Below are 16734 nucleotides of genomic sequence, written 5' to 3'. Positions count from 1 at the left end.
ATTCTTCTCTGAATGTTAAAATTGTAACTGTGAAGAAAGCAAGAAGCAAAACAAGTTTGTAGCAATATTGCTGTTTGCATGTCTGCCTCTTACATTTCAGTGACTGATCACCTCGCTACCAAATTGTCTGTCCAGTTGCTACAGAAAAGGGAATAAAGAGTCTTGCACCTTTAGAGAGGTAGGTAATTGCTTTCATCTTCACCCTGCACTATGAAGTACCAGTCTATACAGTGTCCTTCAGGAATAGCCTAGGGGAACCAGACAGCTTGCTGTCACTAAACTGTGCAGTTACAAACTACATTATGATCAATTCAACACTGTTATGAAATTTCAGACCATGTAAAATAGGTCTAATATGCATAGAGTTTATTTAGTACTTAAATTCTACAGTCAGAATGCAGTTTACTAGCGATTTTAAGTTGCAGTTAAATGTTTAAAAGACATGTCTAAATTCAATAGTTTCAGTACAATGTACATCCAAAGCCAGACCAGGCAGTGTCAAGACTCTTAGTTATTCGAAGAAAGTTCAGGTGCAAGTAGAAAATTATATCCCATTCTTCAGTAAAAGGGACCATTACACTACTAAAGGTGTACAGTTCAGAATAAAAACATTAGTCAATGAATTTTTATTCACTTCTTGTGAATAACACTCCTGTTATTTCCACTGCTTTCAGTGCTGAATGCACCTAAACTACTTTTTTCCCCTCAAGGGAAAAAAGTGTCACACTTATCTTCAACTCCAGATAAATAGGACCATAAGAGCATCACTTAAATTTGACAGCTTCATTTTTGTGATGCGGGTTTGAAATGCACCATTTGTAGAAAGTCTTTAGTATGTAGTTGTCTGAACTGTGCATCTTCAACATGTAATGAGCTAATTAAACACTGACCTTGTTATATTTTTATTATTGAGGTTTACTGTATTTTGCTACTTTCATTGCTGCCTTATTAAAATTTGGTTTACAGGGACACACTCATCAAGGTAAACACACACAAATGTGCATCTCTCTCTAAATTTATACTTAATAAAGCAATTTATTTTGCACATACAGTTGTAACCAAGTATTCTTTTTCTCTGTGTAGAATTCTTAGGCCAGTTACGTTTCCTCAGAAGATTAACAATAATTTTGCACCTGAAAGCTGGTAAATCCATCATGTAAAAATAATAATAATAGTATGCAAAGGAATTTTTCAAAGAAAGACCTTTTCATTTTGTTCCCTGTTTTAAAAAAAAAAGTCCCAAAACAGTAGTCTAAAATAACCCTTTGAGTTCTAAGTTTCAGAAATCCCAGGGCATTGTCACTTACGGCAATTATTCTATTCCAACTGTTGAGAAAACATGCCGTATGCATGCAGATCCAAGTGAGTGCCCATTTATTAAAGAAGATGTCTTAAGGCACTCAAAGGGTTAATTACGTTTCTTTTTAACCATATTAAGGCTCCCTATCCAAATAGTTTCTCATGAATTTTTGTATCATTTCATAGAAAGTAGCAGCAAGACAGTGCCTTCATTATTGGATGGCACAAAGCCATGTTATGTTTAACTTACTTAAACATGATATGGCTGTTAAAAGTGTGGTTCTACTCTGGAGAAAAAAAAAGGGGGGAGGGACTCAAAAATAGTCATTAAAAATTTCCATATTTTTTGCTTAGCACTGTCTCCAGGACAAAGCTTTTTATCTTAAAATAATGCTTGCCCTGGGATCTGAATATTAAAAATTATCCACTAAAACATTCTGTAGTTACACTTAAGACATACCTGCTCATTCAGCTTAAATACCATGCTCCCAAGAAGCATGAGAAGCTGAAAACAAACATCAAATTACTTAATTAAGCAGATAGAGCTGTAAATGTGCTCATCTGTTGCTTTTTTATACGAATCATTTTTAAAGAGTAGAACTGCACTTTTATAGGAGAATGTAACAGAAAAGACATTTTATTTGTAACTAGTTGTGCTTAACTCTGAGAAGCTGGTAACATTAGGAAAACAGCTATTTATGTTCATTATTTATTAATGAAGCATTTGTAAAAAGTTCTCAACATACCACATATATATATGCAAATATATATATATTTAAACTTAAATTCAGAATGCAGAAATACCTAAAGAAACCACACTTTACAATATCAAAATTATAAATCCAAATGTAAGCACACATATTTAAAGACACCATACCTTCTGCTGAAATTAGCTGATCTTAAATCTTAGCGCTTAGAGCAGCACATACATAATACACTGTCCTAGTGTTTTACCTCTCCCCCATAACTCTTACTCAGCAATATTGTATACTATACTGTGTCACAGCAAGATGAAATCTCTACCATTCCAGCAGTAAAGTCATTAAAACAGCTTACAGCATATTTGTCCACTGTGAACCGCTGCAAATAGCAAAATAAACCTATAAACTAATGAAATGCTGAAAAAAAAATTAATAGCACAAGCAAGACAAATGATTCTTCGCTTAGGTTTACTTCTACATCCTATTCTTTGAAGATTTTCTCTAATCAATACTGCAAATAAGCTGCCCATTTATCCAGAATATTAATTTTAACGTTTCCCTAATTCTGCATAGAATAGCAGCTTGATAATATTTAACAGAATGGAAAGTTCCAACTCACTGAACTAATTCTAGAAAAAAGCTTTAAATTTGAAAAGCCCATTTTAAGTGGTTACTTTATAAAAATAAAACACGCATTCACAACACAGATGTTGGATTTTTGTAAATAAAGTATACTTTTGTCACTGATCTTTACACTAAGTTTTACCAAAAAATCTGATAGATACAGCAAATTAAATGTTTTATAAGAGATTTATATAATCAAAGGAAAGAAAAAAATTATCCAGTTTCTTAAAATTAAGATAAATACTATGACATCAGTTCTGGTCTGAGTTATTTAGCTAAGCTAGCATGCTCAATGACAGCAAGAAGGCAGAAGGAGAGAGGCAAAAAAAAGGAATGGACCAACGCTTGCATGTGAAAAGAGATTAAAATATAGGCCTGAGGTGACAAGGAGATGGGAAAGGAGAAAAAAAGCCAAGAGTAACCAAGAAAAGGCAGGGCAAAGCAAAAAGGTAATACAAGAAACAAAATAAATGGAACCAATACTAATGCTTCTGGTACGGTGGCTATGAGTTAGGTGTACGTGATCAAGCAGCACAGCATCTTGCAATAGAGAAAAATGCCTTCCTAGTGTTTTTACAGACAGAGGCGTTATTAAAATACATTTCCAAAACTGCTGATGTATTCTTAAAGCCAAGAATATATACTTCCTTGAATAGCCTTTTAAAGCCATACCCATTTATCAGCCCAAATTAGACAACAACAGTGAAAATGAACCAACACAACCCCCCCAATGACTTATGTTTAACAAACAGGTTTAACAGTGGTTTTAAGCAGCAAGGTATTATAGGGCCAGTTATTAGTGGCCCTCACATAGTGGGCACTTAGGCTGGCCCTGCTGACTTCAGATCTACACCTACTTTTAGACTTTGCTTTTTTAAACACATAGGATTGTAGGTAAAGAACCCGTATTTTTGCCTGCAATCTAATTCTACAAGCATCCCAAACTCTCCTCCTTGCTACAGGTCTAAAATTCCTGACACGAAATTCTGTTTCTTGGCAAAATTATTACTGTCTTTATTCAATTTATTACATAATGCTGATGTATGCATTGCATGATTTTTAAGAAATCTTGTGTGCCTTCTGCCCTCTCCACATTGTCGATTGTATCCCTTCCATGAAGAAACCTGACCTTTGATGTTCATTCGTTACAGTCCTTCATTACAGAAGAATGTTTTACCTCTGCTGTGCTTCCAAACATTACATCCTTTTCTTCTTTCTTAAAGCTAAAGTGCCTGAACATTGTAGTCTTAGACATAATAGTCTAATACTGAAGAACTATTAAGGGGGTCACAGTGAAATGGCAATCAAACTGAAAGCCTATTAATTCTGTTAGATATCAGGAAACTTGCATTCACCCAGTCTACAACTGCACTCTGCATTTAGACTTTTTTTTTTTTTTAAATTAATATTTTGAATAAAATTGACTATCTTTAAACTTGTCCCTGTTCAATTTTTACTGGTAAATTGCAATGCACAATTATAGCCCCATTTTTGTTTTGTTAGTCAAAGTGTTCCTCCAATGCAAACACCACTACTAACTTCAAAGAGTCAGTGTCTCCTCTTTGGTGAAAGGGTAGGTTATTTATTGTTTACTGAACTAATGCTTAAGCTTAATAACTTTGTCTTAGCTCACTTTTTTTTTTTTAAACATTGCAGTACATTGCAGTAATTATTCCCTCTTTAGATGTCCAGATATTGGTATTGGAAATTATCAGTTTAATAACTAAAGACTAAAATCAGGATAAATTTGTATTATGGCAAATGAGTCATGCTGTCCCCCGAAATTCAGTATATGGGCAAATAAAAAAGATCCAGTCTATGGAAAAAGAATATGCAGCATCATTCTTCTATGCCCCTTACTGTAAGATAGTAACAAAACCAGACAGAAACAAAGGTCAACACGCTATAAAGTTGCAGCTGTCAGCATTTACTTCAGTTTCCCCTTTCTATGAAAATGTTAAAGGAGGAGCAGATGAAAACATGATCTCATTGCTAGTGCTAGTTTTACATCAGATAACCAAACCACTTAGAATATTCTAATTCTAACAAGATTTTTTAGTACAGAGATATGGTAAATATTTAGGAGCATATTATGTACGCCAGCATGGACGACTATCTTTAACATGGTGCATAGCTATCCAGTGTCAATAGTTACAGGGAGCTACATTTTCTTTAAGTTCTACTGAAAAGTTCACTTACACTCTAGTTCAAGGAACTGTATTTTAAACTGAAACGCTTTCAAAGATGCAACACTACTATAACCGTTCATTCAATCTGTTAGTAACTAGTCTAATCTTTTACTTGCAGTAAATTTATGCAATTAACTGCACAAAGTTACTTGAAATACCTGTTTAAGTTTTCATTTTATATTTAGTCCAAAATATTTCCTATTACTTCACAAATACTACTCCAAATAAGAAAAAGTACTTGCAAAAGATACTTATCTATCAGTTATTTTCAACATCTCTAGCTTAGAGGGAAACACCTAATCAGATGTTTGACTTGTGTAATTTAAAACACATTACTACCGAAACCAACCCCAAAACATCAGTGCATTTACTTGAAATAATTATCAACATGTATTGAGCTAATGAGTTAACTCCCCATATTCATGGTGTTTATTTAGAAAGGAGACTAAAAGTGGTAAGAAAATTTTCATAAGAAATGGTTAATTTTCTTTTTTCAAACTCAAAGTGCTATGTCTCAGCTTTTATAGGAACACTTGTTTTTTCTAGATGTCACCTGACAAGGTGGTGGCAGTCCAGTATTCTTCAAGCATTCTATCAGAGCCGTATCGTTAAGAGCAGTGATGATTCAGAAGTAACTACATTCATGTCCACTGAAAGGTAACATTCCTACCATCAATTCTTTAAGCCATGGTTTTAATGTCAGAAAAGGCTTCCCTCACTGTTTTGATTTATTCATTAAGGTAGAGTACAAGTATGTAGCAGAATACCTTCAGTAACATGTAACCTCACATTTTAGCACCAAAAGAGATATCCATCCTACAGAATGAGAGCTTTGAATTTATAATCAATATGTATGAGGCATAATGAAAAGTCTTACAAGTATCAAAAGTATAATATGAACTTGAATTTTACATCTAAAAGCTTGGGTTTTAGGCAGAAAAATATGGTCTTACATGTCATTTACCACAACTGGGTTATTTTTATAAATTGCAATTATTTTCAAATTAACATCAAATTCACTGTTTAAAACAGCCAGAATTAGCATAAAAGAGGCAGACATACATATGTCTTAGGAGAAGTTGTAAAAGCATCACTAAAAAACTTTTCTCTTCTTCTAAGATTGTGATCTACTAAAGAGATCTTTTAACTTCCCCCCTATACACACATATATAAAACACACACAGAGAATTAAATACATATACACATGAATTGCTATCAACTCCTGTTCCAAAGTAAGATATTCACTAGCTTTCTCCTTATTGACTCACACTCTTACTATCAGATTAAAAAAAAAAAAAAAAAAAAAAAATCCAGTTTCAATCACTTCTTAAACAAGATTTTGAGAACATGAAGGAGGCAACTGTACATTTTTAAGAATTGGTCCCTATAAACTGGAGGTAGTTTTGAAAAATGTTAGCTTGAATTAGTGTATGAAATCAGAAGTAACATTTATCTACAAACAGGTTTTATAAAATGAAATACTCTCCTGTTAGGAAGATTGTTTTTGTATCATTGAATGCATTCTTTTGAAGAAAAAGTAGCTTTTTGTTTCTGGTTGTTACCACTCAGGTTTCAAGAGCAGGCCAAGACACATGCCCATGTTGATCTTTCTCCCTGAAAGTGTGCTGATGCTTCCTGAAGTTGTAACATGGACTGAATGTGGCTTCCCAGCCATTTCCAAGGTCTTTTTCTACTAAAACCAGTTTTTAGAACTTCCTATAAAGCATATTAATTCTAAAACGGTGCTTCTGAAATTGCATTATACAGCAACTGCCCCTCAATTGATCTAAAGAGCATTACGCTTTACTCCTGAAACCCCAGATGATAATCTAGATAGAAAAAGATTAGCATAAGCTCTTCCACTTTCAGTTTTATCAGTATAAAATTTCACTGGCTAACTTTTATGTTGCATCACAGTCACATGGTCTCATACGTGCCAGAAAATACTTGTTTTGTAGATTTGCAGTGTAACAATGGAAACTGTTGAACCTTAGTAATTTGTTTAAAATACAAAGACAAAAAAAAGCCCAAAGAAAAATCTCTCTCAACAAAGTTGCTGTTAAACTGACATTATTAAAAATACTAACCCCACTTTTTTTTCCTAAGAGTAATTCATCAATTTATTCTTGCAAACAAACATTCCACAGCAACCAGGGCGGGGGGGGGGGGGGGGGGGGGGGGGGGAATTAAAAATCTCTCAGTATTTATAGCCTATTATAAATGAAATTAAATTATGTATTGTGTAACCCTGTAGCTACTGTTAGCAAAATTCACACTGTTATTTTAAATTGTGTGCAACAGGAAAAAAGAGAAAAGAGATTTCTCATCTGCTTTTCTTGTTTTCCCTTCACAAAAAGGTAACATTCTGATATGTATATAATGTGCCATATTCTAATAAAGTATATTTGGCTGGGAATTCCCAGGGTGAAGTCTGTTGCCAGCAATGGACCCACTGGGAGAAGCAAACACCTAGAAAATTAAATCAAATCCAAAGTGAAGTTTCGAATAACATCCAAAGCTCCTGTATCAAAGCCACATATATCCAACATGCCTCTGTCATCTGGATCTGCGATCGTAAAACCATTTGAGGTCATTCCACAAACAATCAATTTAGCAGGAATACCCATTTTCTAGAGAAAGGACAAAAAAAAAAAAAAAAAAAAAATCAGAACACACATATATAGTAACTTAAACATGCCAGAGGGCCAAATCTCACCATAACCAGAATTACAGACTGCCTGTTAACATTGTACTTAACCTGCAGTAGATATATTTAAATAAATGGAAATAAATACAATGAGGTATACTAGCACAACTTTCCTGCAATACTAAGATTCATAGATTATTTCAAATGCAATCATTGCATTTGCTATTCTGAAGTTCATTCAGAGTAAAAACTTTCAATAATTATTATCAAATCATCTGATAGGAGTCAGAGTGTGTTTTTGTCCAAGGCAAGGATTTCCAAATGTTGGTTGAACAAATACAACAACTGTGGCCTAGACAATTCTGCCAAATGAGCTGAATTTGCAAGTTAATAACCTGTAAGGTAAAGCAAAGCAAGTGGCATGAAAGCCAGAGTACAGGACCTCTTTGTTTAAAGAACAAATTTAAGAATGGGAGCTAATCTCAACTAAGAAAACTAAAACACAGTGGGCAAGTTAACGATTTTTGGTATTAACTTCAACTGAGTGGACATGATATGAAGATTAATGTCCATACATACATGCTTGCCAAAAAGTATTTTTTGTAGTTTAAAAAATAGTTCCTTCAAAGCATAAAAGATTGTTTGCCAATTAAATTAGAGTTTCTAATAGCAATGTGCTTGGAGAAGGTATTTTTCTTAGTTCTATTTTAAAATTCTGAAGCTGCACAGCTTAAGAGTAGCCCCTTTAAAGCATAATGAGCTTTCTTCGCAAGATACTATCACTTCATCCTATTGACACTTTCCCTACAGGCTTATCTTCCTTACTTCCTTTAAACTTTGTAGTATCTACTGCAGACATCAAAGTTAAATTTAATTCTGTGAGCTGAATTTCATTCTGTAAGAACTATAAAAATCTTATTCAATCAATTATATATAGAATGCAGAAATTTATATATTCCCTGAATACCAAACAAATTTTCACTGATACTGCAGTGCACCAAGCAATTTTAAGTATGCACAATTAGTGCAATATGTGCACTTATTCTGCCTAACTGCAGAATATACAATTTTTTAACAATATATAATTAATTACTGAAAAAAGCCACAACTAGTTCAGTCTCTGAAACATTTTTAGAACTGGTATTTATTTTGTACTGTATTCATCAATTATAAACAGTGAAAAGCATATTTACCTCTCTGTACTCTCTAAGAGCTGTTGCAGGATGAGTATTTCCAGTAAAGGTCTCGTTATCAGTAAATACAATGAAGACATCAGCAGCTGTCTGAGTTTTTTGAGCCCATATCATTGGAAGGGAACAATCAGTGGTACCCATTGGAATCTTAAAAGAAAAATATACATGGAACACATCAATAAAGAAATTAGTAAACCATGGAAAAATTACTCTTTATGTAAGCTTCATGATTTATCACACACAGAGGCTTCTTTGTTAAACAACAGTTCACTTACTCATTTAATTTTAGTTTTGTCCAGGGGTTTTTTTGTTTGATTTTTTTAAATATTCTTTTCAAGCTAACTCATTGTGACCTAACACTGCCACTCTAAATTGCAATGTTTAATATCCGGCAGTTGAAATAATGACATTTGCTGGACTTCCTCTAAAAAGGGAGAAAAAAATCCAGTGTTTTACTATACAGATACAGACTAAATACAATACTAGCACTGATTACAAAGAAAATACAATGTAACTGCTGAGACTTCTAAACTCGGACATTAGCAACAACTATTTCCTAATTTATTTTGTTGTTGGGTTTTGTTTTGGGTTTTTTTTGTTTTTTGGTTTTTTTGGTTTTTTTTTTTTACATACTTCATACATTTTCACTAATACTTGAGGTAACGTCATATCAGCTGTCACTGGGCAAGGGACCATTTCATGTGAAAAGGCAACAACATGGGAATCCTTCTCAGTACGTGCTACAACCTGAGAAAGAGGAAGACAAAACCAAGTTAGTTATATTATTCAGAATTTTTAATGTCTGAATCAAGGCATTCCCTACCACACACACATCACATATCCTTTTGTATTTAAGTCACCACGGGTCCTCATATGCACTAACGCTTCACTCTACACTTCAAATATTCTGTAATATTGCTGCACATAAACATTGCAAAAATCAGAGTTAAAGAACTGCTCTAAATACTGTAACTAAAAATACTTTCATATTTCTTCTCCCCCCTCTGACATATAACACTAAATATTTTTAAACGCCAACAAAAGTTCGACTCCTCTATAATATAAATACAGAAGAAGCTTTAGAATGTCAAATGGAGGGGAAGGTGATTGTGATACAAAGGTCATAATTAGTAACTCAAATGCACACAAGAATTATCCCAAAATTTCTTAATCCAATCTGTATTATTCTATGAATGCTTTTGAAAAAAATTAAAACGTATTTTCAACTAAGATAAGTGAAAAAGCAGCCTTGACCACTTTGATTTATACTGGAAACCAACTTCTTCAAATTGATCTTTCTGAATTTGGTTGCCAGCAGCTTTAAGCATCTGATCTACCAGTGACGCACAAGGTCACATCTTCTGTACCCAAAAAAATATTATATATAACTTTCCTTCTGATTTCTAACCAGCTTTAGAGCACCTTTGTATCAAAAGAGCAGCTCAAAGCTGCAAATAGTTATAACTAAGTGTAATGCCTCACCATACACATTGCTGCTGCAACTGTGCTAGCACTGAGCATGCTGCCCAAAACTTTTTGTGTCATTGATGCACTGACATCAACTGCAAGTAAGAAGCGTTTTCCTGTTGGTTCAACTGTCTAAAAGGAAAAAAGAAAAAGAAAATAGGTACACATAATTAATACATTAATTTCTTCTTCCTTCTTCTGCTTTCAACCCTAGAAGCGGGGCTCTTCTTTTTTTATTCTTTCCAGGGTAACGTTAGGACAATAATGTTGCCAAAAGCTGAATATATCATGAAGTTTTGATTCTTTGTTTAATAAAATTCCAATTCCTAAGATTTTTTGTTATAAATTTTCAAAATTGTTATCCACCCAACAAACTTTTCTTGATCATTTAATAAGCTTTCAGAAAACAGAGAATTCTTAAAAAGCTTAACAAATTGAAGAACTATATTACCTTGAGAGTTTTGTAAAATGAGGCATCTAAAGCTTCTAAAATGTCTTCATCAGGACGCCACCAAAGCTTCCCTCGGCTGCCATGACCAGCTTTATAGGTTTCTAATGCAATCAAAATATGGAATGGATGTATTCTACCCTACAGGCAAAAGAAATCAACAGTTAAGTTTTTGAAAATCTGAAATCCTACCAAAAAAAAAAAAAAAAAGTAACAAACTAAAACTAAGATCCTACTACAAAAATCTCTGTTTTAGTGTATTGTTACTTTAATTGAAGAGTTCATGCAGTCTTTACACAGCTGTTGTATGCACTGATACTTGTCAGTTACTGGTAATGGACCTCATTCCCTTGCCGGAATCCTCCAATAAATTCCAAATGTTATCTTATGCCATCACCAGAATTTTGGTGAAATTTCACAGCTTTACCTGTGATTGTCCACTGCTATTTTCTATCACAGGCTTACAATAAGAGAAAGTCCCTGTCCTGCTGAGGGGAAGGGAGTTGAGCTAGGAGAAGAACAAACTTAAAACTAGTTTTGTATCAGATACAGTACAACTGGACAAATAAAATACTTTCAGAATACAGCATTTATTTTCCTCTTACTATAAGAACATAGTCCAAACATTTTCTTCTTTTTTTATTTTCCCTACATAAACCAAATCAGTGGCTGCCACATGCTAAATATTCTAAACCACATCTTTGCTTTACTGATTCATCAACATTTTGTTATCTTTTTCCTCAAGGTGAGTTTCCGTCATTAATCACTACCAGCAGCAAACCTTTGCAAATCTGAATGCCTGTCCATTGTCTTTCTTCCATCAAGGTATTGCCACCATCTTTGCTCTCCCTTCTCCAGTGCCTCAGTAACTATGTATGATTAAAGAAGAAACCAGAGAAAGGGAAGAGCAGTGGGATGGGAAAAAAAGGACCTATTGTTCTTCTCAATTCAACTATAGTCTTGAAGAAGTGTCCTGATTCTAATTCTCCCCAACTCACAAAACTATTAGAAAAAGCCACTTGTGTTCTCTATCTCCCATAAAATTCCCAAAAATTCTGTTCTCCCTTTGGGGAACCCTCTTTTACTTCTTATTTTCTTACCTCTTTGATGGACAGTAAAGCAATCTGAAAGGATAAAGTCTCCTTGTTCCATCTTCTTTTTCCTCTCACCTGCTACGCTAGTTTCTTCATTCATTTCCTAGGATCAATCCTACATGAGTGACTTCCACTCACTTTTTAAGCTTGTATTGCTGATTCTAAATTACAAGACTCAGAAGCAACGGATGAACCCAACAGGCAAAGCTTGCCACAGCCCTAATTTAAGAAAAGATCCTAGCTGTCAATACACTTAATTTGTAGAAAAGTTTCAGAAATAGAGGAGGAAAAAAAATATCAAATGAGAAATTATATATACAACTTTTAAAATAAAGGTGCAGGTATTCCACTGCAGTTTTTTAAAAGAATAAACTACACATTTCCTCCAAAGAACATCCCTTTTATTTTGTAAAGAGGTTGCCTGAAGAAACACAGTTTAGGAAGAGATTAAAAACCACAAAGGCTAGCACTGATTATGAAAAAGTTCTTACCTTTTTTAGCAGTTTCTCATTTCTCAGTCTTTCACATACTATTGCCACTTCTGAACCTCTTGGTTCAAGCACTGAATTTGCCGTCAGCTTTCCTAAATTTCTCAACAAGACAGAAATGGACATCTCCTTCAGCAATGCCTTCCAAACCTATGATCAAAGAAAGAGAAGGCAAAAAAAAGATAAGATTCCCAAACTATAAGAACTGACATCTGTACATTAAATAAATGTATTTTAAAATAAATGTACAGGTTGTATGAAGATCTTCATTATTTTAAATTAGCTACCTGGGTAAATAACTTGAAAAAGAGCATAAAGGCTATTTTTTACGGAAATCTAGACTTAAGACTCTGAAAAGTGTTACTCTAAAGAGAATACAAAGCTAATGAAGTTTACCTACCTCTTTAGATTTCAGATGGTTTGTCAGGAGATGCTCTCTAACTAGACCATATTCCTCTATTAAATGAGTAACTTCCAATTCATCTTTTGTGCGCTTTACTTTCTCTACAGCCTCCAGATACTTTAAGAGTTTTTCAGTCTCAGCAGAAACTGCTTTGTCTTTGTAAGCCTCTTGGACATCTTTCCACCCTTTGGTAATGTATTTAGTGACTATAGCAATTCCTATTGAAAAGAAAAATATTTTCCAAGCATGATTACCATCTTTATACTGGCATTTATCATTCTAGCAAGCAAATGAGTTAGCAGGTTTCATTCTCAGACCTGCCAACCAGCTATAAAAAAGGTCAACCACACACAACTTAGAGCAGTAGCTTCAATTACTGTCTTATTCTCCTTAGAAGTAAGGACCCTAACATATTTGAAACGAACAGATCTTCCCAAATAACAAAAGTGTTATTTAATCATCTGTAAGCAAATAGGAACAAATTGAGGGAATTGTTTTATTTTATCTTCTCTTGACATAAGGAAGAAATAGAAGGAACAAACTCTGTTTACCTTGAAGATAAACAGGTCAGCTTTTGATATGACCACTCACATTTTTAAGGTGCAATTTACAGTATACCACCACTAAGAAATCATCAGTCTACAATGGTACTTGGGTTTCCAAAATAGTTCCACAGTAAGTATAAAAGGTTTAAAACACAGTATTTTCAGGTAAATAAAAATTTATTACCTTCACTGGCAGGTTTGAGGTGGGACAACCTCAGAAGATCTTTATGAGACCAACCACTTCTTTGTTTATATTTTGTAACTGCTAAAGCAACAGCCATGCCATTCTTTCCATTGTACCAATCTGCAACAGCTTTCCTCAGTGCACGGCCCCACATGCCACATTTCATGCCCTCCTTCAGATCTTTTTTAAATTGGATGAAAGTAAAGAGATGGGTTGGTATGCAACACACCTCAGGAACAGCTTTAAATGCCGTTTGTTTCGTTTTTGCATCAGAACACTGGGAGCAAACTGCAAGAGCAAAAAGCAAGGGCTCCTGTTTTGCTGCTCTGCCTTCTTGACTAAATGTCTTTATTTCTTGAACAACTTCACAACCTCTACCCTCTTCAATCAGTCTTATTAAAGCCTCTGCATTTTCAAAGCCCAACTTCTGCTCCTTGACGTAGTAAGTACCACCTTCTGAACCAAAACACAAGAAACGTTGCAGACGATTCATATCGGTGACATGCCACACATAACCGCTTTCAGAGTTAGGCACCTGCTTTTCACTGAGGAGTTGCACTTGGTTTTCCTGGTCCTCCATTGTTTACACTTACAAGAGGTCTGTTGAAGGAATAATAAAGTTTATTAAGAACTATTGTGAAAATCTGATGACTCTACTCTTTTATCACTTCTCAGCAAAGTAAACATATCTATACACTTGTAAATTTTCCTTCCTAAATTTAATAACAGTATACTCTAAGCAGGCAATAATACATATCAGTTAGGGGAAAAGAAACAAAAAAATCTCTGAGTTACAACGGTGACAAATTTATTTCCTTAAAATCAACTGAGAAACTACTTAGCCCCAACAAGTGGCACACAGAAAACAAGGCTGGTCTTATGCCTTTTTGCCACTAATATATTACACCTCTTTCTTAGGTAGATTTTGGGATTGCATACTAAACTGCTCAAAACTCACATCTTGCTCTACTCTATTTTGCTGAAGAATTGGTAATACTGACCAACTGAAGAAACATGATGCTAAAATAAAGAACTAAAATACTGAAAAACTCTTCAGTCAGAAGAGTTTGTGAGAGTTTAAATATGGTAGGTTTCAGTGAGGCTTAGACAACAGCTTTTTAACAACTGACAATAGCTCAAGAAAAAATTATCTTTATTACAGGCTCAGATAGTCTGCCGTTTCAAGTGAGATCCAAGAAAACACACAGACATAACAACAAATTCTGTACTGCTTTACATTTCAGGTTAAGAAGCAAAAAACAGCACAACAATTCACAGTCTTTCCAGTATTTGTATTTATACAGTCTTGAGTTGCAAGAGAGTTCAGATGTACTATTTGTAGCAACAACACTGCACTTATTTGGACAACATCTAACATGGCAAAATTCAAGCCGTAACATTTAAACTGAAATAAATGCAGGTGAAATAAAATCAGCAGGGTAAGGGGAAGAAAATTCATGATCGTCACTACCTCCAAAATATTAATATGACAACAATAAATTTAGTTTTCTCAGTTCTCACCAAAGAATAAAAAGACACTAAATAGCACCAAGAGGTCCTATTAAAAAAAAAAAAAGCACCAATAATCCACTCCATCAAACTGCATATAGATCTTAAAATCTACACGCTAAAGTCTGAGCACACACAAACGACATTGCAAAGAAACCCACTTAACAATTTTTCAGTATTGCAGATATCTACTTTTGACATGCTTGTTTGGATAGTGGAGATAAAAGCCATTTTGCTTCATTTACCAGGATAAGCTAGCACAAATAAATGTCACTAACACAGAGAGAGATTTTCTTCCCCAGTTTAGGTATGTAACACACTGATTTACAACTTCCCTACTTTCCCTTTGACATAGAATTTTTCTTTCTCTGCAAGCAACTAGAAATGTACCCTTCCTCCATTCTTGCCTATCTCCAGCGATGTGCTGTCTGCATCCAGAATTAAATAATCACCAGTGCTCCCATTATATTCTATATGCTGCTAAAATCGTAAAAATAGATGACGTATGCTGATACCTGGTTTAAAAACGCAGGTTTCAGTTATAAATTAACTAAGAAATGGCTTTCTTTGTATTACTCAGAGCACCACTGCCCAGCTATTTTTCTTAGTGTTTAAATATTCTAACCGTGTTTCCTGCCAAACCAATTTAAATACACATCATAGTTGAGCCAACTTTTTCACTGACATCTGAAGCATGCAAATACACTGAAAATAACAAGGCTAGTATTTGCAATACATGAATACCATATCAGTATGTTTTAATGTCTAAATACATTTTATTTCAATACATATCAATTAGCTGGTTTCATTGAACAGTAGGTAATGTTTCATAATAAACATCAAAAACCAAACAAAAAATCCTGAAATCACAGTCAGCATCCATTACTTTATTTACCAGAAAAAAATGGTATGTGAAAAGATACTGAAAAACACCATTATCTTGCAGCAAAAATAAGAATGGAAAGCATAAAGGATCATGCGTGAGTAATGAAATCTCCATATACATGAAATCTTGAGAATAATTTCTTGTTGCATCTTTCATATCCCTGCTGTAATAAATATTACTACATTAAAATGAGACTAATGGGAAAACTTTAAGGTCACCTATGGATTACCAAGACTTAAACTGAACTGGAAGGACCATGCTCCTGGTTAAACAAAACATTTCTGATCTTACTTTGCTGATTATATTAAGAAATACCAGCACTACTTTGAATATTTTAGTTTTTCCTGTACATTTTTCCATTTGCACAGGTTCCATTTGATATGTCCATTTTATTTTAATTCTCACTTGGAGAGTCTCACTTGTCCTCAGACGCTTAGTTTTATAGTCACTAATACAAATTAGCTACCATTGTCATCATCACGCTGAGAATGGGAACAAAACCTAAATGAAATAATTATAACATTTCTAAAATTACAAATAACATTTATCTGGTTTGAAATCTAGATTTCTTTATAAAACACTCTAACACAAGATCAGTATTTCATCAAAGGTATCCTGAAAGGCAAACAGTTCATGCTGTTATGCGTGAATATGCAGTGTGATGTTAACTGTACTGTATTAAAGAAGTTTACAGCTAGCCATCAGAGAAAAAAATTTTCCTGCTGCACTTCTCTAACACACCATATAACAAACCTAACTTACGCATGTTAATGGATAATTTTTATGTTTACTTTTTATGGACTAGGCTTTTGTATGGACTCATAGCACTGAAAACAAGTATGTGCTAGCATCCATAGGCTTCTGACACTAACATCCGTATTTTAAAAAATGGTAGAATCCATAGGCTTCTGACAAACCCATATTTTAAAAGATAGTTGCAAATGTACACTTCTAGTTTTTCTGAAGCTTAGCTCTTTAATTTGCCTTCTTAGGAATATACTATGAGCTACAAAAACAGACGCTGTTATGATTTCCACCTTTTGTAAAGCTTCATTTT

At 34.0% G+C, this 16734-nt stretch overlaps 1 protein-coding gene across 7 annotated transcripts in view; it reads right to left on the bottom strand.

Moving 5' to 3' along the window:
- Positions 1 to 345: 345 nt before the first annotated feature.
- RO60 (Ro60, Y RNA binding protein) overlaps positions 346 to 16734 on the bottom strand; it is a 19012-nt gene continuing 2623 nt past the window's right edge. For 5 of the 7 annotated variants that reach the window (XM_041127807.1, XM_030033870.2, XM_030033869.2 and 2 more), the window contains exons 2-9: positions 13283 to 13882; positions 12551 to 12771; positions 12154 to 12300; positions 10572 to 10709; positions 10136 to 10252; positions 9287 to 9400; positions 8654 to 8800; positions 346 to 7443 (exon numbers count right to left, since the gene is read on the bottom strand). In XM_041127807.1, the coding sequence (XP_040983741.1) occupies positions 7291 to 7443; positions 8654 to 8800; positions 9287 to 9400; positions 10136 to 10252; positions 10572 to 10709; positions 12154 to 12300; positions 12551 to 12771; positions 13283 to 13862 (1617 nt within the window). In that variant the 5' untranslated portion in view covers positions 13863 to 13882 and the 3' untranslated portion in view covers positions 346 to 7290. Of the gene's footprint in view, positions 7444 to 8653; positions 8801 to 9286; positions 9401 to 10135; positions 10253 to 10571; positions 10710 to 12153; positions 12301 to 12550; positions 12772 to 13282; positions 13883 to 16734 lie in introns of those variants that run through there. The other 2 variants (XR_003926115.2, XM_030033873.2) reach the window with 2 other exon arrangements.

The sequence above is a fragment of the Aquila chrysaetos genome, chromosome 12, assembly GCF_900496995.4.
Source record: "Aquila chrysaetos chrysaetos chromosome 12, bAquChr1.4, whole genome shotgun sequence".
NCBI classification, from domain to species: domain Eukaryota; kingdom Metazoa; phylum Chordata; class Aves; order Accipitriformes; family Accipitridae; genus Aquila; species Aquila chrysaetos.
The sequence above is the reverse complement of the archived record's forward strand: the minus strand, read 5'-3'. Positions and strand labels throughout refer to the sequence as shown.